At 41.4% G+C, this 25374-nt stretch overlaps 1 protein-coding gene across 1 annotated transcript in view; it reads left to right on the top strand.

Moving 5' to 3' along the window:
* The first annotated feature begins 1276 nt into the window (after positions 1-1276).
* The window catches only part of RAD50 (RAD50 double strand break repair protein), a 54780-nt gene continuing 30682 nt past the window's right edge, over positions 1277-25374 (top strand). The window contains exons 1-15 of the mRNA XM_080922578.1: positions 1277-1484; positions 2285-2368; positions 6219-6370; positions 9283-9468; positions 9956-10160; positions 12391-12519; positions 12720-12885; positions 15446-15639; positions 16015-16221; positions 17445-17627; positions 18869-19026; positions 21274-21449; positions 22073-22310; positions 24296-24485; positions 25162-25288. Of these exons, the coding sequence (XP_080778704.1) occupies positions 1356-1484; positions 2285-2368; positions 6219-6370; positions 9283-9468; positions 9956-10160; positions 12391-12519; positions 12720-12885; positions 15446-15639; positions 16015-16221; positions 17445-17627; positions 18869-19026; positions 21274-21449; positions 22073-22310; positions 24296-24485; positions 25162-25288 (2524 nt within the window). The 5' untranslated portion in view covers positions 1277-1355. The remainder of the gene's footprint in view (positions 1485-2284; positions 2369-6218; positions 6371-9282; positions 9469-9955; positions 10161-12390; positions 12520-12719; positions 12886-15445; positions 15640-16014; positions 16222-17444; positions 17628-18868; positions 19027-21273; positions 21450-22072; positions 22311-24295; positions 24486-25161; positions 25289-25374) is intronic.

Here is a 25374-nt window from a genome sequence, read left to right as displayed (position 1 = left end):
TTTCTTTCTTTCTTTCTTTCTTCCTTCCTTCCTTCCTTCCTTCCTTCCTTCCTTTTCTTTCTTTTAAAATATGAATACACTGTCGCTGTCTTCAGACACACCAGAAGAGGGCATCAGATCCCATTACAGATGGTTGTGAGCCACCATGTGGTTGCTGGGAATTGAATTCTGGACCTCTGGAAGAGCAGTCAATGCTCTTAACCACTGAGCCATCTCTCCAGCACCTACCTCCCTCAGACTTTTGGTCTTAGACTCCTTTTGCACTTTTAAATATTGCTGAGGGTGGCGACATGTGTATATTAGTAATAGTTCAGTGGCAAAACTTAACATGCTTCCTCCTCCAAATATGCACTTGAATGTGTTTTATCTGCATGTATGTGCAGCATGTCTGTGCCTGGTACTCAGGGAGGTCAGAAGAGGGTGTCAGATCCCCTGGCACTGGAGTTACAGATGGTTGGGGGTCATTATGTGGGTGCTGGGAACTGAACCCCGGTCCTCTGCAAGAGCAAGTGCTCTTAACCGCTGGAACACCTGTCCAGCTCACCTAGCTTTGCAAGGATCTCAACACAAGCTTATGTGAGCATTAACTAGCAATATTTACAGCTCAGTAGAAATGAAAACTGATTTATTCTGAAGCAAAACTATAAACACGAGTGCAGTCTGTTGTAATGGCATCATCACAGTCCTGCGATGTACTACTCGCCACTGGAAAGTGACAGTGAAAAACGCAAGTAAACAGTACTGTTAGTACCGTAGATGTCACTAACAAACCACTTATTGGGCCTCTGAATGCACCCCAGGGATCCAAATGTGGACAGTAAAGTCTGGTCTTTCGCTACTTTAAAGTTATTCTTTTCAGACGGGCTAGGAGGCTCTGTAATGGCGACAATCGGAAGACTGCGGCAGGAGAACTGCAAGTTCGAGCATACAGAGCAAGAGCCGGTCTCAAGACACCAAAGCAAACAGTGATGCTGGCAGCCAATACCCTACCCAAGTGTTAAGGAACAGCTGCTCGCACAAGTTAGGACTCCCCCTTCCCGGCATGCCCCGGGCGTGCGGGAGGCGTGGACAAGTACGCGCCCGCCCCCACGTGACCCCAGGTCAAGCGAGGCGGGAATCTGCGAGCTTGCGGTTGCTGGCTCCCTTGGCTTGGGTGTGCACTTCCGAAGCGGCCCGCGCCCTCCCGGGAAACAGAAGCCCGTGGGACCGGAAGTGCTCTCGCCACCGGAGCTCCCACTCGCGGCTTGGGTTCGGAACTTTCGGGTCCTCTCGCGGCGTCCCTTCCCGGCTTGCCCAGCTTCCGCCTCGAGGTTAAACTCGTCCTTGGCCCTTGAGATAAGAAAAGCGGTGCAAACATGTCCTGCATCGAAAAGATGAGCATTCTGGGCGTGCGGAGTTTTGGGATAGAGGATAAAGATAAGCAAATTATCTCTTTCTTCACCCCCCTCACAATATTGGTTGGACCCAATGGGGCGGGGAAGACGGTAAGTCCTGAGAGGCGAGGGCCCCAGAAGGTGCTTAGAACGTCGCCTTGTGTGGCGCGTGGGCCTTGGGGAACCTCAGAGCCGGCCCGACCCATTCTCTCGGAGTGTCGGGAGCCCACGTTGGCGCTCCGCTCTAGAGACCAACTTCCCTGGAGAGCCGCCTGCGCCCCTGCTTCCCAGCCCCGCCCCCTTGTCCGGGAAGCACTTGTCACTTCCCAACTGCTCCCCCCAAAAGGGTTTTAAATATGAGAAATAGGTACCCTAGAATTGCAAACCATGTCTAGTGGCAAAACATAACGAATGAAAAAAAAAGGCTTATTGTGAACATTATTTTGTTACTTCTAAAAAATTGGGCTGTGCGTTGTGACACACTCCTTTAATCCTAGATTGGCAGAGGCATGCCCGTTTCTGTGAGTTTGAGGCCAGTTTGGTCTATACTTAATGAGTTGCACGGTAACCAGAAATACTGAGTTGGGTGTTGAATGCCAGGAGGCGGACCTTTATGTGGAAATGTTACTTGACATAGTACCAGGTACTTTCTTAGCTTTAGTCTCCTGGAAGGAAGACATAATAAAGTGCTTATAATCACTAGCGGCATGTATATGTCTTTTTGTTATTATTTTATTTATTTATTTTGGACACAGCATCCCATATAGCTTAGACTGACCTGGAACTTCTGATATTTTTGTCCACCTACTAAGTGCTAGAATTGTAGGCATGCACCTCTACACCTGGCTGTGAATTAATATTTGTCATTAACTACTGTGGTTCTCATAACTAACAACTTTCTATCTCTTTAGACCATCATTGAATGTCTAAAGTATATTTGTACTGGAGATTTCCCTCCTGGAACCAAAGGACATACATTTGTTCATGATCCCAAGGTAATGATGTCTGTAAAGTTTTGTATTTTAACAATTCAATTTTTATAATTCTAAAAGCACTAGTTGTTTGTTGTAGTGGACCTCAGTACAGAGAGTGTTGTCTGCAGTCGAAGCACCCAGTGATAACCAGAAAGCACTAGTTGTTTGTTGTAGTGGACCTCAGTACAGAGGGTGTCGTCTACAGTCGAAGCACCCACTGATAACCAGTGTTGGCATTTTTATTTCTTTTTTTTAAAAAAATATTTTAAAATTTTTATTTCATGCATGTGAGTATAGTTGCTGTCTTCAGAAGAGGGCATCAGATCCCATTACAGATGGTTGTGAGCCACCATGTGGTTGCTGGGAATTGCACTTGGGACCTCTGGAAGAGCAGTCAGTGCTCTTACCCGCTGAGCTATCTCTCCAGCCCCCTTATTTATTTTTCTATGTACTGTATTACACAGCAGAGGTCATAGTCCTATCTGAAGATATATTTCAGGATTTTCTCACTAAGCATTGTCATACAGTGTGAGGTTATGAAAACATTATAGGGGTGACAAGTTCAGGTAAATGTACTTGCTATGCCAGTCAGGGGTTGTACTTGCTACCAAGCCAGGGGTCAGACTTGTGAAGGTAGAAGTGGAGAATCGACTCCACAGGTTGTTCTCTGACCTTGTGCTCATACACAAACATGCACGCACACACACACACACACACACACACACACACACACACACACACACTAATAACAAAAAGGAAGCTTTGAAAAAAAGCAAAAACCACTATAATGCGCTCTTAATCTTGGAGTATGGGATGTTTCAATCTTTAGACTTGTTTTTCAAACTTGACTGAAGTCTTATTCGTTGATATTGTGATGCTATATAAAGATCACTGATAGTTGCAGTATTATTTGCAGTTAGATTGCTTTCAGTTTTTCACTATAGTCTACTGTGATGAAAATCTTTGGGAAGCACTTCTTGGATTTCAATGTTTTTACTACTAGTGTGTATACAGGGCATTAAGTTTGCCTTACAGGTTTTCCTTGTTGCATATGTGTATACAACAAGAAGGTGAATTTATTTAGTGCCACTAAATCCCAATAAGGTGTTTATTGTTAAATTCTTTTTGTGCTTGTAAAACCATGTCTTTGTGTGTAATTACACTTATATATTTATATTTTAGTATATCAGAATTTTATTATACAACTTAAGTAGGTAGTGTGCTGTGCATCTGTTAATACATATACACACTTGCCGTTTTTAGTTTCTGTTAATGTCCTGCAAGGTTATTGTTATTTGCTTTAATACAAAGTCTCACTGTGTAAGCCTGGCTAACCTGAGACTAGCTGTGTGAACCAGGCTGGCCCTGAGTTTAACAGAGATTGACTTGGGTCTGCCTCCAGCCCTAGTTTATTTAACCAATCATTTAAGTCATTTAAGTAGCATCATTAAATGTGATTTTAAGCTTTTATGTAAGCTTGGTATGCTGCCCATGTCTGTAATCCAGCACTCTAGAAATTTAGAAGCAGGAGGATCAGGAGATCAAGGCTACACTGGGCTACACGAGACCCTGTCTCAAACAAGCAAAACCAACTTGTCATATTTTTGACAAGATGACACAACCCTAGACATACTGGGAATGAGGGAACCGCAATTGAGGAATTTCTCCCATCAGATTGGCCTATGAGGCTGTCCCTGGGGCATCTTCTTGATTGAGATGGGAGGGCCCAGCCCGTTGCAGGTAGAACCATCCTTAGGCAGGTGGGTTTGAGCTGTGTAAGACAGGTAGCCGAGCCAGCCAGGGCAACCAGCCAGTCAGCAGCAGTCCTCCATGGTCTGGTCTTTGCTTCAGTTCTCCACATTCCTGCTTGAGTTCCAGCCCTGGCTTCCTGAGATAAAACTAACTTGTAAGCCAAATAAACCTCTCCCTCCTCAAACTTCCCTGTGACTAAAGATAATGCTGGAATTATAAAACTAATTACGAATTTCATCTTGAATGTAGTTGTCCGGCTTAGTGCATTTTTACTGAGCCCTCTGTAAAATGACTGCTTCATACCTGCTCGTTCCTAAGTCGATAAGCTGCTTCGTTTAGCTAATGTTCTCCGCTTGTACTTTATTGAGAAGTAAAAGGACTCAGGTGAAATTCAGTTTTTAATAATCAAATCTAATAAACCAGCCTCCGCCTGTGTGCACACTGTTTATTGGGTTGAGCATGAATTAGAGTAGTTCCTTCACTCACATCCTTTCCTCCCTTCAGGCCTGATTCCACCTCTGGAACTTGAGTTTAGTAAGTTATAGATATGATCAGCAACATTTTTTTTTTTTTGCCAAAATCTGTGGATTGGCCTTTTAATTGATTTTTTACCAAATTTCAATTCACCAGCCAGCCTTCCCTACCCTTTAAGGTGGATCCAGGATTTGTCCTGTCCATTCTGTTGCCACCACTGCTTTGGTTCCACCACCAACTGTAACTTGAGCTATCGGTGATCCCCAAGTTGTTGGTTTTTGTTTTATTTTTGTTTTGCCTGCACTCTTGAAGTGTTTTCCAGACCATCCAGGACTATAGAGAGACGCAGTCTCAAAAACAAACACAATTTTTTTTTCTTTCGAATAGTAAGACACCCCCCCCCCCCCGTAAGTATTTATTCAAGAGGAAGATATCTTGAAGTCCGGGGAAGACTTTCATGCAGAGTCCCTGAAATGAAAACATGTTGAGTATACCAAGGACTCAGAAGAACAAAGTTGTGACGGGAAACTAGAAAGCCCAGTCAGTTACAAGATGCTAGGTTCTGTGGGGCCTGGGGTGCAAATGTGTTGCTGCTGACCTGTATCCTCCAAAAAGACAGAAGATTTTAAGCAGAGAAAACACACCATCTGAGTGAGGAATCAGTCTTGCTGACAGAAGACTGTAAGTGGCAGAGCCCGAGAGGCTTGTGATAAACTGGTGAGATATATTGGTGGCCTTGTTAAAGTAGTAGAAGCAGTGATACTTAGATTTGGGATGTGACCTGAGGGCAGGCCCAGCGGTGAGCTGATGTTCTGCGTGATGACGTAGAGAGAAGCAGGAGCACGAAGTGTAGCTTCAGGGTTTCTCCTCGAGCAAGTTATAAAGATCATTTTGCCTTTGATTGTCATAGAAGAACTCAAAAAGGAAATTTGGGTGGATCTGGTTTAAATATGAGAGTTTGAGGTATTCTGTAGATAACCAACGTAAATATCTAGTTGGCAAAAATCACAAAAGTTTGTACCATTGAGAGGTTAGAGTTTTCAAAAAGAAAATTAGGAGTTACTGATAGACACATAGTTTAGTGCAGTTACTGTTTAAAGCCTCAGGGGATCAAATAAATGAATGGGGCTTCTAGGCTTGCAGCTAGAGCACTAGAGCTAATGTGTTTGTACGTCAGGAAGAGGAGCATGCAATCAGCTTCACTGTGCTACTGGGTGTTTGGGCATATGAAGCCCTTGACAAACCAGCTTCAGTGATCAGAAAACCAGTCACTATTTTATGATTTTTTTTTCTCTAAGAGGGCAAATGCTAGAGTTTTTCTTGATAAGGGAGGGTTTTTGTTAGATACTGTTATTAGTGCTTATAGAAGTGGGAAATACTACAGTGTGCAGACCCTAAGAATGACTGGCTAGAGGGACAGTGGACACTGAGTAAAGGGGCTGCTAAAACTGCATGATTTTGAAAAAAGTCAGTTAAGTGGTATATTTCCAGTATCTTGACATTTGTATAAAAATGGCACATTTGAATGAGATATTTTAGTGTCTTCCCCTCATTTTTGGATAAGCAAGGTTGTTGGTGCTTTTTCTTTCTTGATAAAAACATGCCGATGCTGCTTACGACAGTGTTTTTCTGTTTCCCATCAAAGGTTGCTCAAGAAACAGATGTGCGTGCCCAGATTCGCCTGCAGTTTCGAGACGTCAATGGAGAGATAGTAGCTGTGCAGAGGTCTATGCTTTGCAGTCAGAAAAGTAAAAAAACAGAATTTAAAACCCTGGAAGGAGTCATTACTCGAACAAAGTAGGTGCTCACTTTGGACTTGGGGAGGTGCTCACATTGGTCTTCTGGGCCTGGACGCCTTTCTGTAACTGTTACTTTATTCTAGGGGAGTGTATTAATTTTCTTTCAGTAGAACTTTGTTTTCCTTTTTGAGACAAGGGTTCATACATTTTAGCTCAGCCTGGCTTGGAACTCATAGCCCAGGCTGGCCTCAAACTGCAGAAATGAATGAATGAACCTGCCTCAGCCTCCTGCATCCTGGGGTTACAGAATGTATTTTTATATCTGACTGTAGACTTATGTACATTTGTTGTTACAGGATATATTTTTATTTATCCTGTTTGTTTACTCATTCTTTTCTTTCTTTCCTCCTTTCCTTCCTTCCTTTCTTCCTTCCTCCTTTCCTTGTTTTTGTGTTTTGTTTGTTTTGAGGCAGGGTTTGTCTGTGAAGCCCTGGTTGTCCTGTAACTCACTCTATATACCAGACTGGCCTCAAACTCAGAGATCCACCTGCTTCTGTCTCCCAAGTGCAGGAATTAAAGGCATGCACATGCACCACCACCGGATATACTTTATTTTTCAGGAGTAATTTTATATTCTCAGTGTAATTGAGAGCTTGTTTGAAGGTTCTAGCAGGGGAGTACAACTACTCATATACTGTTGACTAAAGACCAGTCCTCCTCTATTTGGGGAAGGTCATCCCCTTCAACTGAGTATATAGCTTTGGGAAGGACACACATGGAGCAGTGAGGGAGAAGGGGACACCCTCCTAGTCAGCCAGATCAGCTGAATCAATCCTGCTGTGACAGATGTCACAGCCAGATCTCCCCTACTTTCTCCCAGTGTACTTGGAAACAGAGTAGAGCTCCCATCTACTCCACGCCTTTACATGCAGTGTTACCCACTAGCAACAGTGTGTTAGAGTTAGATGCTATGTAACTGTATATGTCTTACGTGTGTGTGTGTGTGTGTGTGTGTGTGTGTGTGTGTGTGTGTATGTGTATCAAGATAGTTTGCCAAAGGTTTGCTTTATGTATTTGGGGGCTTTTTGTTTTGTTTTGTTTTGTTTTTGAGAAAAGTTCAAAAACTCCCAAACTTCCTGTGTAGCCTAGGATGACTTGAACTCCCAATCTTCCTGTTTTACCTCTCGAGGAGATCTTACAGGCATGCACCACTCTATCTACCAAACTTTGTGACTACCTAGGCTGGCCTCATACTCAAAACAGTCCACCTGCCTCAACCTTCCTAGTGCTAGGATTATAAGTGTGAGCCACCACAGCAGCTCACTTTAAATATACTAGTTTGAAATAGTCGTACATACAGTACGGACGGGGACAGGTGAGTGATCAGAAACACATACTGTGGGTTAGAAAGTGGGTTTCATTACTTCTCAGCCTTTTGTCTAAGATCAAGTGCAGACAGTTGTTGAGGCTAGAGAGACAACTCTGGTTAAGAGTGATTGCATTCTCCAGAGGACCCAAATTAGGTTCGTTTAAATTAATTATTTAAAAGTCCAAATGTGGGGACTGGGAAGATGCTTGCCAAACATTCATGAGGACCCAAGTTTGAGTTTCAGCACCCATGTAAAGGTCAGATGAGGTCATGTGTGGCTGTAATTCCAGCTCTGGGGAAACAGGAAAGTCTTAGAATTCTCAGTCAGCTGAATCAATGAACTCCAGCTTCAGTAGAGAGACCATGTCTGAGAAGAAAGACGGGAATTGAGACAAACACCGTGCATTGTCTTCTGGCTCTCACATGGATGTGCACACATATATACATCACACACACACACATAGACCATAAAACATCCTACTATGTTTTTTAAAATTCTTGCTTTCTTTCTTGAACTTCCTGTTTTACATAACCTTCTCATCAGTGAACGCTTTGACCGTGGAAGGGTTAGCTACCCTCACCCCCCAATGTGCATGTGTTTGAAGAAGTCAGTTTAGCTTTGCTTTGGGTGTGGTTTTTCAGGAGCCATTCACCTTGTTTTTGGGGGGACATAGTCATTTATTGACTCGGAGCTTGTCAATTCAGCAAGGCTGATGGCCTGTGAGTCTCAGGAGTCCTCCTGTCTCTGCCTTCTCAGCACTGAGATTACAAGTACATGCTACTACCCAAGTCTTCTTCATTGGATGCTGAGGATTAACTCCAGTCATCATGCTTGTACCGGCTGGTTTTGTGTCAACTTGACACAGCTGGAGTTATCACAGAGAAAGAGCCTCAGTTGAGGAAATGCCTCCATGAGATCCAGCTATAAGGCATTTTCTCAACTAGTGATCAAGAGGGAGGGTCCAGTCCATTGTGGGTAGTGCCATCCCTGGGCTGGTAGACCTGGGTTCTATAAGAAAGCAGGCTGAGCAAGCCAGGGGAAGCAAGCCAGTAAGTAACATCCCTCCATGGCCTCTGCATCAGCTCCTGCTTCCTGACCTGCTTGAATTCCAGTCCTGACTTCCTTTGGTGATGAACAGCAATGTGGGCAGTGTAAGCTGAATAAACCCTTTCCAACTTGCTTCTTGGTCATGATGTTTTGTGCAGGAATACAAACCCTGACTAAGACGATGTTAGGTGGCAAACACTTCACCATTCAGTCTCTCTTCCTAACACCAAGTTTTCTTTAGCATGAGGAGGCTATTTTAATGAGCCATGTAAAAGACAGTTTTGGTTTTTGTAGAATGGTGTGGGCTGAGTATGTGTCTCAGTTGGTAAAGTGCTTGCCTAGTGTGCAGTCTTCAGTGTGATCCTGAGCACTTCATAGGCTGGGTGGTGGCAGATCCTTGCAATCTTAGCACTTAGGATTCGGGGATAGGATAAGTTCAAGATCATTCTTGGCTACATAGTGAGTTTGAGGTGAGTCTCAGATAAAACTAAACAACACAGTAGGTACCTCTGAAGTTCATTTCACTAATAACCTTGATTCTCACTTTCTGTAGGCACGGTGAAAAAGTCAGTCTCAGCTCCAAATGTGCAGAAATTGACCGAGAAATGATAAGTTGTCTTGGGGTTTCCAAGTCTGTGCTAAACAATGTTATTTTCTGTCACCAAGAAGACTCTAACTGGCCTTTAAGTGAAGGAAAGGCTCTGAAGCAAAAATTTGATGAGATTTTCTCAGCAACAAGGTTTGTAAGTGTGAGTGCTGTAGCCATGAGGTTATTTGGTCTTGTTTTCTTTTGTGAGGCTGTGCTTGAGCCGGGTCCTCGTGTCAAGAACCTGTGCTTCCCCATGAGTTAGCTACACCTCCAGTCTGGGCCCCCTGTGTCTGCCGGTTTAATAGCCAGGCTGCCCTCAGACTTCTGTGTTCACCCAGCATCTGGAACTTGAGGTGAACACCACTGTGGCCAAGTTGATGCTAATTATAAAAAAACAAATTAAAAGCAAAGAAGGTCAGCACTCACTGCTCCACTAAGTGGCAACTGTTAGGCATATTTCCTTTCAGTTTTCTTGTGAAAATTTATCTGAGAGGAAAATGTAATTCTTTTCATTTAGTTCTGATGTTATAAACATTTTCCAGGCCATTGACTCTACATGTAATATTAATGTTTGCATAATATTCTACTGTAATTTACTTAGCCAGAATTTTTACTTTTTTTTTTCATGTCTTCAAAGGTACATTAAAGCCCTAGAAACACTTCGACAGGTACGTCAGACACAAGGTCAGAAAGTAAAAGAGTGTCAAACAGAATTGAAATATCTGAAGCAAAATAAGGAGAAAGCTTGTGAGATCCGAGATCAGATTGCTAGTAAGGAGGCCCAGTTAGCATCTTCACAGGAAATTGTCAAGTCCTATGAGAATGAACTTGAGCCATTGAAGGTAATTGATTGTTTTTTCTTTAATGGGCAAATTAAAACTGTATGTTTATGATATGTACTGTGATTTAACGTATTTGCTATAGGGATGGGGAAATCCAGCTAATTAACACTTTCATTGTCATACCTCTTTTGTGTGGGAAGAATGCCTAAAATCTATGTTCTCGGCAATCTCCAAGTATATAATTTACAAGTACACAAATGTAATTAGTCACTGTTAGCTGTTATCTAGCATACTAAGAAGAAATCTCCCTCACTGTTGCCATTTACCTCTAAAGTACTTGTTTGGTTGTTTGTTTGGTTTTTTAAGGTAGTTTCTCAGTGTAGCCCTGGCTTTCCAGGAATTCACTATACATCAGGATAGTGTAACTTAAGGATCCCCATACGTCTACCTCCCCAGTGCTGGGATTAAAGGCATATGCCACCATTTCCCAGCCTGACGTATCTTTAAAAAACGTTTATTTTTATTTTGTGTATATCATGTTTTGCCTGTGTGTATGACTGTGTACCATGTCCACACAGTGCCTGTGAAAGCTGGAAAAGGGCGTCTGATTCCCTAGAACTGCCGTTACAGACGTTGTGAGTCACTGTGAGAGGAGCTACTGCTCTTACCCACTAAGCCCTGTCTCCATCCCTGTAAAGTACCTCATTTCTATATGAGCTTCGAGAGCGTGAATATCTCTTTCAAATTGTCTTAGGTCTGCAGTAGACGGTCAGTCTTATTTATTATTTGTTTGGCTCTTTCTGTGTAGTCCTGGCTGTCCTGGAACTTGCTCTGTTGACCAGGCTAGCCTTTGCAGGCCTCTATGCTCTGCCTCTCGGGGCTGGGCTTAAAGGTGCATGCCACCACGAAGCCCAGCTTAGACAGTTGGTCTTACATTGCCTGCAGAGGTTGGCACAGGTCCTCACTGTTGAGCACTGCTGTAGCTAGACATGACTACAGTTGGCTTTCTCTTTTGAAAATTTCAAATTGACAGGTTTTTGTAGAGAATTTTTATAATTTTAAGGGTGTTCTTGACATTGTACAAAATTTGGAATTCACCCATATATATGTAAATTAGTGCAGTTTTCTAAGCCCCCTGTTGTTTTAACCAGCTAACAAATTAGCAGGTTTTCTTAAGACATTTTCATGTATACTTGGCTTTGGTTGTTTCTTCTTCCTACCTTCTGGGTTTTGTATATTTATCTCTGAGGCAGGATCATAGCCATTTGCCCATACTGACCTTAGAATCCTAGTCTAGGATCAACGGACCCTCTTCCCTACCTCCTCCAGAGCCTAGAGGAGGCCAGCAGCTGAACACTGTGGTTTATAAGAAAGCCTTGAGGAAGTGCATGCATTTAGCAGCATTTACCCAGTGCTTCCTGTGTGTTGGATATCAGTACTTCAGTTTGCAAACTCAAGGAGGAGCAGCGTTCCATTCTTGTTTCTTTGAGTCTTTGAAATGAGCTTTAAAGCTACATGAGATCCTGTGTCAACTAGAACAACAACAAGAAGTTAGGGCTGGGGCTGTAGCTCAGTGTTAAAGCCTGTTATGTATAAAGCCTTGACATTTAATCATTGCCATCACTGTCATTAAAAAGTAAAATAAGCCATTTAAGATTTTTTTTTAAAACGGGCAAATTAAAACTGTATGTTTATGATATGTACTATGATTTAATGTAAGTTATTTGCTATAGGGATGGGGAAAGCTAATTAACATTTTTATTCTCATACCTCATTTTTCTTAAAAAATGTGGCATTTCACAAGCTGAATTGAAGGCTCAGCAGTTAAGAGGGCTCACTGTTCTTGTGGAAGATCCAGGTTCAATTCCAACAGTCCTATCAGACACTCAAGTTGCCTTTGACTCTAGTTCCAGGAGATCTAGCACCTGTGAGAGCTCCTTGGGCACATACACAGGCACATACACATGTGTAACAGTAAATCACCTCTTGATCTTCTAAGATCAAGTGTAGGGTCTGTTCTTATCAATTTAGCAGAGATAGTTAAATTAATGTGGTGTTTCACACTGTAGCTGTCAATGCCTTCTGAACAGATGACTCCTGTAGAAGTTGAAGGTATGTGCCTTATGGTGTCCTGAGTGCTCTACACAGTGTTTCTAGTGGCTTGTCATAGGCTGGTCTTAGCACCAAATGGTGGTGTCTTGTTAAATGGTTTGCGTATAACTTATGTCCCTTTCTCAGTGATGTAAGCCAGAATGGAATCTGTTCATATGGAACATACCTTTACTTTCAGAATCGCCTGAAAGAGATTGAACATAACCTCTCTAAAATAATGAGACTTGACAATGAAGTTAAAGCCTTGGACAGCCGAAAGAAACAAATGGAGAAAGATAACAGTGAATTGGAACAGAAAATGGAAAAGGTTTGTGGTGACTTGAAAAATCAGGGCTTATCATAATGAATTGCATTTAAACCCTTTCATCTCCACATTTTGGGGGAAAAGTAAATCTCAATTTGGACATTTGTGATACCTCTATTAAAATGGATATTGAACAAAATTTCTATTGTGTTAGGTGGTTGTCATATTAATACATTAGAGCTGTCTATTTTGGTTTGACACAGGTTTTTCAAGGGACTGATGATCAACTAAATGACTTGTATCAGAATCACCAGAGAACAGTGAGGGAAAAAGAAAGGCGCTTGGTAGACTGTCAGCGTGAGCTGGAGAAGCTGAGTAAGGAAGCACGGCTCCTCAACCAGGAAAGAGCAGAACTGCTGGTGGAGCAGGGTAAGAGACACACCTCACTTGGCCTTCAGAACTGTGTTCTGTATGAATGAAGAGTCGCCACAGAATTCACACTGAGAGCATCTGGTCTCAAAGGGCTGCCAGGAGCCGTCACAGGACAAGCTTATAACTAGCAGCTACTCTTCCTGAGATGACTGCCTTAGATTAAAATCTACGACAGAACTCGGGTCAGCAAGGCCCAAGAGAAAATCATTTGAGGAAAGATTCTTGCTATTAATATGCTTTTCCTGATATGATTACCTATAAAACTATCACTATCAGCCCACCCTTTTGAGCAGATCTATGAAGATGTACTGTCTTGTAGTAATGCTGTGTAGACAAGTAGATGACTTCTTGATTTTGAATGATAATCCTGTAAAAATTCCTAAAATTCTATCAGTCTATTATTAAGCTCTTTTATAATGGGACTGCTATTAGGTCCTTTCTAATAGTCAAAACTGCAATGAGAATAAGCAGACTTTCTGCTACTCAGAGAATATTCCAAGAAGTTGTAAGACTATTAATCAAAGGTCATAAGAAGGGAAATAATGACTTATTATAGGTGCTAGTATGGAAGATAAAATATTGACTGGGTTTTTCTATACCAAACTTCACCAATAACTTAGTTATTTTATTTACTTTTTTTCTTTTATTGGATTTTTTAAAAAAAGATTTATTTATTTATTATATATAAACACACTGTAGCTGTCTTCAGACACACCAGAAGAGGACGTCAGATCTCATTACAGATGACTGAGCCACCATGTGGTTGCTGGGATTTGAACTCAGGACCTCTGGAAGAGCAGTCAGTGCTCTTAACTGCTGAGCCATCTCTCCAGCCCCTTTATTAGATTTTTAAAAAATTTATATTTGAACTGTTACTCCCTTTCCCAGTTTCTTCTCCAGAAACCCCCTATCCCATTCCCCCTCCCCCTGCTTCTGTGAGGGTGCTCCCCCACTTATCCACCCACTCCCTCCCGCCTCCCCACCCTGGCATTCTCCTACACGGGGGCATCAAGCCTTCACAGGACCAAGGGTTTCTCCTCCCATTGATGCCTGACAAAGTCATCCTCTGCTACATATGCAGCTGGAGCCATGGGTCCCTCCATGTGTGCTTTTTTGTTGGTGGTTTAACCCCTGGGAGCTCGGTGGGGGGGGTGTCTGGTTGGTTCATATTGTTACTCATCCCATAGGGTTGCAAACCCCTTCAGCTCCTTCAGTCCTTTAACTCCTCCATTGGCATCCCCATTCTCAGTCCAATGGTTGGCTGTGAGCACCTGCCTCTGTATTTCTCAGGCTCTGACAGAGCCTCTCAGGAGACAGTTGCATCGGTCTCCTGTCAAATATGCACTTCTTGGCATTAGCAGTATTGCCTGGGTTTGGTGGCTGTACATGGGATGGATCTTCAGGTGAGGCAGTCTCTGGATGGCCTTTCCTTCAGTCTCTGCTCCAAACTTTGTCTTCATATTTTCTCCTGTGATTATTTTGTTCCCCCTTCTAAGAAGGACTGAATGATCTACACTTTGCTCTTCCTTCTTCTTGAACTTCATGTGGTCTGTGAATTGTATCTTGGGTGTTCCCAGCTTTTGGGCTAATACTTACTTGTCAGTGAGTGCATACCATGTGTGTTTTTTTTTTGTGATTTGGTTACCTCACTCAGGATGATATTTTCTAGTTCCATCCATTTGCTTAGGAATTTCATGAAGTCATTGTTTTTAATAGCTGAGTAGTGTTCCATTGTGTAAATGTACTACATTTTCTTTACCCATTCCTCTGTTGAAGGACATCTGGGTTCTTTCCAGCTTCTGGCTATTATAAATAAGGCTGCTATGAACATAGTGGAGCATGTGGACTCTGCCACCCCAGAGTCCTACCTACTCTGTGTCCCATTTCAACCCGCTTCAGGCTGGGAGGGTCCTGGCAGGGGTGTATAGTGAGTGTGCTTCCATTTTAATGGTATTTTGAAATGTCAAAGTTGAAGGCCCAGTGAACAGATTCATGGTTGCTAGGGGGAGTGGATAGAAGGAGGGACAGGAAGATGGATGTGCTATGGTTACTGAACAAGAAGATTCTTAGGGTGTTGAGACTGTACTATCTATACTGCTGTTAAATGTAAGAGATAACATGGGGTAAAATTATATAAAACTTAAAGTTGGAGAGATAGCTTAGTGGTTAGGAGCACTTTGTGCTCTTCCAGAAGACTTGAGTTTGGTTCCCAATACTTAAGTGGCTTACAGTCACCTGTAACTGCAGTTCCAAGGATCTAATGTTCTCTTTTCTTTGGCTCAGACATACACAGAAACACACACATACACCTAAATGAAAGATTTAAGTCTTAAAAAAAAATTATGAAATTTAATGCATACACACAAATGAGTGCAGATAATACTGGGGAATTTGGATAGGCCTGATGGATTATACAATATTAGTATACCAATTTAGACTACATGACAGTTTTACAGTGTCCATTAGAGCAAACTAGGCAGGGTATATAAAAATTACACTGTCATTTTTTACAACTGCATATAAATCTGTTACCACAACTTTTTTTTTTTAAATAAAGGTCGTCTACAACTACAGGCAGATCGCCATCAAGAACATATCCGAGCCAGAGATTCATTAATTCAGTCTTTGGCAGCACATCTTGAATTGGATGGTTTTGAGCGTGGACCATTCAGTGAAAGACAGATTAAAAATTTTCATGACCTTGTGAAAGAGAGACAGGAAAGAGACGCTAAAACCGCCAGCCAGCTCTTGGTAAATATCTTGAAACCAAGGTTTGCTATCTTTTATGTGAGATTCACTAAGTGATCCTATAAACTTTTAAAGTGAACCCAATTTTGTAGCATTTTTAAGTGACTTTTAGGCTATTAAGTAGAAAAAAGCTTTTAGAAATATATTTTTTTAATTCATAAGGATAAAATAGGAACATAGTGTAGATTGTGGTTTTATTTTAAGTAAATTAATTTTTGAGTATAATTGCAAAAATGTTTGCTCAGTTATTAATTGTCACCTCTGGGTGATGCTTTTCACAGTTTAAAATTATTTCCTATACTTTATTTATTGTATGTTTTACTGTTAAAGGGAGTTTGCTTAATGACAGAGTCACTAATGTGCATTCTTGACATTTAGAGCGACCTTACAGACAAAGAGGCTCTGAAGCAGAGGCAGATTGATGAGATGAGGGACAAGAAGAGCGGGCTGGGGAGAATGATTGAGCTGAAGACAGAGATCCTCACGAAGAAGCAGACGGAGCTGAGGAACGTGAGGAGTGAGCTGCAGCAGCTGGAGGGCTCATCGGACAGGATTCTGGAGCTGGACCAGGAGCTCAAAAAAACCGTAAGCTCTCCATGTATTGAGTGCCCACTGAGTGGTCTGACTCTAAAGTCTAAAGGCCCATCGCTCACCCTGAGACTAGCACTTCAGTTAGTAATCCCATATAAAGTGAGTGTATTTAAATGTCTTGATTATCAGTTTTTTGATTCTAGAAATTGGGTTAAAAATCACCAAGAAAATTTTAAAAAATGAAAACCTGTGCTTAGACTTTTAAGCTTTCACTCTCCAAAAAAGTCACAGACACAGTTCCAAACACAGCAAAGTGGGGTGATTATTACAAGTACCTATGTTACTCTTCCAGTGAGACTCCACACACTGTGTTTTTTATGTGACTAACCTGTCACGTTTCCTGTGGTAAATAAACTCTGCTGGCCATTTTCAACAGTTTTGAGTTTTCTTCCTTGCTTCTTTTATCTGTATCCTCGTTAAAGTCAGTGTCCTAATGCCTGTGAGACCCGTGTCCCACCTCCATGACTTAGGGAAACTGATGTTTGTCTGTAACTGTCCACCAGAGTGCAGGTTCATCAGGTTTAGTGTAGTGTTGTCAGGATGGGGAGGTGCCAGTGAGGGACCACGTCACCCTGGTTGTGGTCTCTACATGCCAAGGAGTGGCCGAATTGGGGGAGTAAGAGTTCTTCATCCATCTACATAGATACATTTCTCCTAATTTTTTCTTTTTATTTTTTTAAAGATTTATTTTTATTTACGCATATATGTCTGTCCAGTTATGTACAAGGGAGTCTAAGTGCCAGGAAAGGACAGAGGCATTGGGTCTGCAGTTGTGAGCTGCCTGACCTGGGTGCTGGGGTCCTCACCTGGGAACTTGGATCCCCTGGGAAAGCAGTGTGTGCTCTTAATCACTGAGCCACCTCTCTTGCCTCTCCTGATTTTTTTTTTCTCTAGTTTTTATTTCTTCTTTCTGTTTAACTCTTCAAGGTTTGTTTACTAATTCTCTATCATTATAGCGTAGTACAGTGACCTGAGTAAGATTTTTTCCCAAAGCGTAGTTTATATTTTTCTCTTCTGGATATGAGCAGAAAATAGTATTTTGTTTCTCTTAGGAATAATTTCTGGTTTTAGCGGTAAAAATGAAGGTTTACTAAAATAAAAGATGATACATTCTCCAAACAGTAGAAAGAGCTGCTCCAAAGCTAGCAATAATTACACTTCGTGATTATCTTATTCTGGGACAGACATACAAATGTACATTTGTTTGAATCGATTAGGAACATGAACTAAGCAAGGCTGAGAAAAACAGCAGCATAGAAACCCTAAAAGCAGAGGTGATAAGCCTCCAGAGTGAGAAAGTCGACCTGGACAGGAGCTTGCGGAAACTGGACCAGGAAATGGAGCAGTTAAACCATCATACGACAACCCGCACACAGATGGAGATGCTCACCAAAGACAAGGTATGAGATTCTTTCCCTGGGATCTATACTGGTAGGTATTGAAAATAGTTTATCTTCCACGTTTAGTCAGTAGACTGAAGTATTGATTTGGTATTGGCTTTGTATTTAGAGGTTACAATAACTTAGTATTAAAAATAAGCTTATAAAATAGACTTTTAATTTAAAACATTTTTTTGTTAATTGTTGTTGCTGGGTTTGAGATGAGCCGTAGCCCTGTTGCCCTTGCTGGCCTCTTTGTGGACTCAAGTGATTCTCCTGCCTCAGCCTCCTAACTGCAAATATAGGCATATACCATTGTACCTGGAAAAAGCTATATAACAAAAAGCCCAGAAATACAAACACAAAAACATGGTTTGAGACAGGGTTTCTTTGTGTGGTGCTGGCTGTCTTGGAACTCCCTTTGTAGATCAAGCTGGCCTCAAACTCACAGAGATCTGCCTACTTCTACATCTCAAGTACTGGGATTAAAGGTGTGTACCATCCGCCCAGCTGTTGGTAACTCTTAACAGATAGAATTTTAAATTTTTTTTATAATATTGGTTACTCTTGTCTTTAGAAGACCATCCTGGGACATGGGGGATGTCTTGAAGGTAAAGATACTGGTTGCCAAACCTGAGTTTAATCCCTGGAATTCACATGATAGAAGGAAAGAGCAGACGCCAAAGCTGTCCTCTGATCCACTTGTGTGTTCCATGGTTGGAGTACACACACAAATGTTTTTTGTTTTTTTGTTTTGTTTTGTTTTTTTGTTTTTTTAAAGGGCAGAAATTCTCCAAACCTTTACAAATTTTATATTTTTGTCTGGATTTGTATATCTCTCATTTTAAAATTGGGAACTTTAGGCTTCCAGAATTTATTTATTTAATTAATTCATTTTAAAAGTTGTACTTATTATTTAGTGTGTCTGTTTATGAGCACACACTTGGCTTTTTAGTCATCTGTAGCTGGTGCACACTTTTAATCCCATCATTTAGAAGGCAGAGGCAGGGGATATGAGTTCCTGAACAGCCTGTTCTGTATAGTAAGTTCTACGCTAGTCAGGACTACTGAATGAGCTTTCTCAGAAACCCTAGAGGGAGTGAGAGCTGTCCTGTGTCCCTTTGGGTTTCAGGGGTGAACTCTTGTCAAGCTTTTATGGCAAATACTTTGACTTGCTGAGCCATTGCACCGATTCCCAGAGTTTATTTTTCTTACTACTAGGCTTGACTTTTTCATTTGTTTTGTTTGTATTTTCCTTATAGACTGACAAAGATGAACAGATCAGAAAAATAAAGTCCAGGCACAGTGATGAGCTAACTTCACTGTTGGGGTATTTTCCTAACAAAAAACAGCTTGAAGATTGGCTTCATTCTAAATCCAAAGAAATTAATCAGACCAGGGACAAGCTTGCCAAACTGAAGTGAGTTGCTAAACATTATCACTGATACAGATCTCTTTAGTTCCTGTTTTTTGTCTTTTTTTTTTTTTTTTTAAGCATTCATTGTCATGAGTTGGTATGTTATTTTCAATTTACTTCTGGCAATTTAAGTAAAATGTAATGGGAGTAGTTGGGTCCTCTTGCTTTTTAAAACTGTAGAAAAAGATTGACATCCTGAGATTGTTTTTTGTTTAAACAGTACATTGTGTAGGCTTTCTCCACTGCTCTCCTAAGTGCTGGTCACATAAGAGGCATTTCTTAGTGAGTTTCTAGGAAGATGCTAGCTTTGACTTTTGCTGGACTAAACTAATGGTGCTTGCTCCGTTCATGGTTTGAGCAGGGTCTCACAATGTAGCCCAGGTCTCCAACTTAAGATGTTCTCGCCTGAACTTTGAAGTGCTGGAATTGTAAGGAGTATGTCAACATTGCCTGGCTCAAATTTCTGTTTCTCTTGGAAGAGTCTTTTAGTGAATAGGCTTTTGTAAGTTTAGGAAATTGCAAGTTGTTGCAGCTTATTTAAAAGATAAAGTAATTGGTATAAGCCATGTCACCTGGAAAGAACTGTACAAAGAGGGACAAGTAAGACATCTCAGAGGTACCCTGACTGCCAAGCCTTGTGACCTCATTCTCAGGCGCCCACATGGTGGGAGAGAACTGATTTCTGCAAGTTGTCCTCTAGCCTCCGTGTGCACACTGTGGCATGCGTGGCCACCGCAAAGGAAGAGAAAAGGGGGGTGCACAGCTAAATGCTAGCAATAATCGCCACTGGCAAGCTAAGGGAAAGGAGCTATCAGCGGAAGCAGCAGCTGCTTGGGGAACCAGGATGCGGCAGCAGGAGTGGTGTCTTGGGTGCTCTAGAAAGGTGTTTTCTCAAGGAGCGGTCGGTAAGGTTACCCTAGTGCTTCTCGGAGCTGGATAGGGTGACGACTGCACTTGGCACTTAGGTCATCAGTGACTGTAATTTGCCCAGTGTGATGGAAGTGTCTTCTGTAGTCCTTTTTGTCCAAGGTTTTGCAGTGATCCACAGTGGATGGTACTAAGTAGCATATGATGCTGTGTTCTTGATTTCAAAGAGTAAGCTGGGGCTGGAGAGATGGCTCAGCACTTAAGAGCACTGACTGCTCTTCCTGAGGTCCTGAGTTCAATTTCCAGCAACCACATGGTGGCTCACAACCATCTGTAATGGGATCTGATGCTCTCTTCTGGTGTGTCTGGAAAGAGCAACAGTGTACTCACATACATAAAATAAGTAAATCTTTAAAAAGGAAAAAAAAGAATAGGAGGAGGAAGCAGCAGCAGCTGAATACAGCACATTGAATTTCAAGACTCTCATGTATCATAACTTAGGTAAAATCTCCAGCGTATGAGCATTGAGGTTGGCTAGGGTGGTGCTTAAGAGCTGTGGCACCGGTGAGTTATTCTGGTAAGCAATTGATGATGAATGAGGGGGATGAGCGACCCCGAGGTGAGAAGACAGCAACAAGAAGGGACAGGGGAGATGTTTAGAGCCGAGTAAGGAGTAAGTGCTGTGGGGGGACCTGTAGAGCAGAACTGCCCCTTGTTCTTTGTCTCTAGTAGAGCCAGCAGGTGGCTTCTTGCTCCAGCCTGTAATCTGGGGTCTAAGACTGTGAGCCCCAGAAATACAGGAGAATTGTGCCTCTGTTTATTTATCTGGGAATGGGTCCATGCTCAGGATTAGCAGCTGGGTCAGTGCCCTGGGGGGGAATCATTCAACAAGAAGATTGAGTTAGAATATTCCGTGTGTTCCTCTGACTTCTAAAGAAAGAGTGTGGCAGAAGTGTAGCTCAGTGGTAGAGTGTGTACTTCCCATGCTTGAGGTCCTAGGTTCTATTCCCAGCACAAAACTATAAAAAATAAAAATAAAGGAAAGTAATTATTCATACCTCTTTTAACAACTTTTGGCAGAATTTATCTAGTATCTCTTTAATCAAAAATTTCAACTTTCTAGGGAGCTGGAAAAGAGGGCTCAGTGGTTAAGAGCACTGGCTACTCTTGCACTGGATCTGGGTTTAGTTCCCAGCATGCACGTGGTGGCTCACAGCCACCTGTAACTCCGGCTCCATGGCATCCAATATACTTTTCTGATCTCTTTGGGCATCAGGCACATGCATGGTGCATGAGCATGTATGGAGGCAAACCATTCCTATACATAAACTAAATTTAAACAATTCAATTTTTTCAAATATCCCACATTTGTTTTTATTTTAGCAAAGAACTAGCTTCAGCTGAACAAAATAAAAATCATATAAATAATGAGCTAAAGAAAAAGGAAGAACAGCTGTCCAGTTATGAAGATAAACTATTTGATGTCTGTGGTAGCCAGGATTTTGAAAGTGATTTAGACAGACTTAAAGAAGAAATTGAAAAATCCTCAAAACAGAGAGGTAAGTTACAGTTTGTATTATCAGTTTGACTTTTGAAATTTCATTCACAGGTAACTGCTGAAGATCAGAGATTTTAATATTTATTTTTAAAATTAATTTTAATTGTGTGTATGAGGGGGTATGTGCATGTGAGTCAGGTGTCCACCAAGGCATGTGAGTCAGGGCGTCCCTGGAGGGACTGTTTCAGATGCTGGTGAGCTGTGCTAGGAACTAACTGTCCTCGCTAAAGCAGCAAGTGCTCTTAGATGCTGAGCCACCCTCCCGCCCGAGGGTAGATGTTAAAACTTTGTGTGGACTCGTTTTTGGCTATATAGTTTTACTGTACAAGTCGCTTTTGGGACTTGCTCTACCTTTCTCGTGTTTCAGATTTATCATCTATAAAATGGAAATGAAGCTATGTTAAAGAGGAGTAAATGAGATTGTGTAAGAGATGCCTAGCACATAGAAAGATCTTAATAAAATGTTACATTCCAAGAATTATGCAAGTTGAATATAGACTATCCTTAGGAAGATTTAAATATCAAAATCATTATTTTATTTGGATGTCCTTATAAAGCAAGAATAATAATTACAGAGGAAAATATATGTGTGTCTGACTAGGATTTTGTGACCTTTTTAAATAGCCATGCTGGCTGGAGCCACAGCAGTTTACTCCCAGTTCATTACTCAGCTGACAGATGAAAACCAGTCCTGTTGCCCAGTCTGTCAGAGAGTATTTCAGACAGAGGCTGAGTTACAGGAAGTCATCAGTGACTTGCAGTCCAAGCTGAGGCTTGCTCCAGATAAACTCAAGTCAACAGAATCAGAACTAAAAAAAAAGGAACGACGCCGTGATGAAATGCTTGGGCTTGTGCCCATGAGGTAAGTCTGAAGTGTCGTGGGGTGGGGTGGTCTTTACTTTATCTATCTCCTGAGACTTGGCTTGAATCATAGTAATGACAGGTTCTAAACTGATTGTTGATGTCATTTTCCAAACCCCACAAACAAATTAAAATAAAAAGTTTTTAAAAAACAAGTTAAAAAATATTTTATGTGTGTTTTGCTTACAGGTATGTTTGTGCACCATATGTGTACTTGGTACTCACAGAAGCCAGAAAAGGGTATTAAATCCCCTGGGATTGGAATTACATATGGTTGTGAGCTGCCACGTGAGGGCTGGGAACTAAATCCTGGTCCTCTAGAAGAGTAACCAGTGCTCTTAACTGCTAGTCTCCTCCCGCCCCAGAAAAACTCTCCAACTTTTAAAATTACATTTTACTTATTTGTCATGGGTATGGGCATGCCATGTCGTTCATGTGGCTGTCAGAGGACATTCAGAAGTCTGTTCTCTTTTTTCCACCATGTTGGTCCTGGGGGTCAAACTCAGACCATTAGGCTTGGTGGCTGTTGTCTTTACCCACTAAACAATCTTGTCATTCCCCAAAGACAACTTTAAGGGTTTGTCTTTTGTTGTTTTCAGCGTTAACTCTTTATCCTCATGCTCTGCTGCCCAGTTCTGGGTTGTGCCATTCCAGCTCCAGCAGACCTTAATAGTCCGTTCTCTAGAAGCATTCCGCTGCCCTAACTCCCTCTTTTCACTACAGCAGGTCTGTGACCACAGTTTTTGGAAGTATTAAGAAATGGAATTAATTGCTCATGTTGATATACGTATAAAATAGGAACGCTTCCTGTTTCTTCTCTCTCTCTTTTGTATAAAAACTTGTCTGTTATCATAGTACTTTAGGTTGACATTTCTTGCTCATAGTGTATACTTTTTAGAAATCAATAATGGCTTCAGTATGTAATAGCCAACACTTGGGTTGATTTTTTTCAAGTTTATTTTTAGTTTATACGTGTGGGTGTTTTGTTTTCTTGCGTGATCTGTGCAGAACATGCATGCAGTGCCCAGGAACACCACTGGTCCTCGTGCAACAGTAGTTACACACAGTTGTCAGCTACCACATGGGTGCTGGGACTAAACCCCGGTTCTCTGAAAGAATAACCAGTGCTTTTAACTGAGGCATCTCTCCAACCCCTAAACTTAGAATTTTTTTTAATTAAAAAATTTTTTTAATTAAAATTTTTTAAAGATTAATAATTTTTTTCTTTAAAAAAAATTAAGTACCTATCTTAGAGACAGTAAGTCAAGTTCAAATAGTGATATTCAAAAAAAGATTGTTTTTGTACTTTGAGTCCATGTTTATATTTGGCTGAGCGTCTGGCTTTTCCCTTCCTCTAAAATTTAAAATATTTTTAATTTTGAAATAACTTTCTACTTAGAAAAAAACTTATAAAACTAGTAGAGAGACTACACACACTGTTGTGCTGAGATTAGCAGTTTGTGTGACTATACAGTCACTGAACCAGAGGAACACAGTGGTGCCGCACCCTTACACACACCACACTGCAGTCTGACTATGTGCAACAACAGTGCATCAGCCTTTCTGTTTCTGTCATGGCCTTGAAACTTTTGAGTGCAGTCTGTTGATTTATAAATTTAACTGCTTTGCAATACCCCAGTAATAATTATTACAAACAATTATCAGCTACTAGCATCAGTAGGCAGATGTTTAAAAAACGGGACATTCACATATTCTCAGATCTGTGTTATCTCTTAAGATTTTTTTTTTTAATACAAACGGGAAAAAGTAGTCAACTTCTAGTCGAGAAGTATGGCTACACCACCGTACCCAAGTGAATAGGGTAAACATCACAAGTAACAGACACATTGACGTCTTTGAGCCATTGACAGGATATCCTAGAAAGGGTAGCAGCTCTTCTGTGCTGTTTCTGCCAAAAACACATAGCTTCACTTTAGTTAGGAGAACATGTCAGCCGGATTGACTTTCGTTGTGTTTTCCTTTAAGGCAAAGCATAATTGATTTGAAGGAAAAGGAAATACCAGAATTAAGAAACAAACTACAGAGTGTCAATAGAGACATACAGCGCCTGAAGAATGACATAGAAGAGCAGGAAACGCTCTTGGGAACAATAATGCCTGAAGAAGAAAGTGCTAAAGTGTGCCTGACAGATGTCACAATTATGGAGAGGTTCCAGGTACGCTGCTGCAGTTTACAGCAGAATAAAATTGATTTGTGGGGACTTGAATGTGAAATGTAAGTGTGAAAAACAGTATGGACACGGTGCACACACCTTTAATTCCAGCACTGGAGTGGCAGAGGCAGGTGAATCTCCATAAGTTCAGGGCCAGCCTGGTCTATATAGCAAGTGCCAGTTCAGCTAGGCCTACACAGTGAGACCTTGTCCTCTCCCCAGACAGACAGACAGATGGAATGAACATACATACACACACACACACACACACACAGTAGCTAATCAGTGGAGACAACTGATTTGTATACATTTCTAGGATTAAAGTATTTATAAACTATGGAAATTAAGGCATAATTCTTTTTTTTAAGATTGATTTATTTATTATTTATTTATTATATCTGTCTTCAGACACACCAGTAGAGGGCATCAGATCTCATTACAGATGGTTGTGAGCCACCATGTGGTTGCTGGGATTTGAACTCAGGACCTCTGGATGAGCAGTCAGTGAGTCGTCTTAACCACTGAGCCATTTCTCCAGTCCCAAGACATAATAATTCATTTACTTTATTTGAAGGACTAGAACTTAATTTCGCTTTTTATCCTGTTATGCCTGGCCTTAAAAGGGTCTGAATCATGATGATGTGGTAAGTCTCTTAGGAATAACTGTTCTGTTCTTCAGATGGAGCTGAAAGATGTTGAAAGGAAAATTGCCCAGCAGGCAGCTAAGCTGCAGGGAGTAGACCTGGATCGGACTGTTCAGCAGGTTAACCAGGAAAAACAAGAAAAGCAACACAAACTGGATACAGGTAATGTGTCTTTCTTCACATCCCTCAAAGACTTCAGAACCTACTCTGTGTGAGAGCCCACCATGGTTCATTCTCTTCTCTCCAAG

This window comes from Micromys minutus (genome assembly GCF_963924665.1).
Source record: "Micromys minutus genome assembly, chromosome: 10".
Classification (NCBI taxonomy): domain Eukaryota; kingdom Metazoa; phylum Chordata; class Mammalia; order Rodentia; family Muridae; genus Micromys; species Micromys minutus.
The sequence above is the reverse complement of the archived record's forward strand: the minus strand, read 5'-3'. Positions and strand labels throughout refer to the sequence as shown.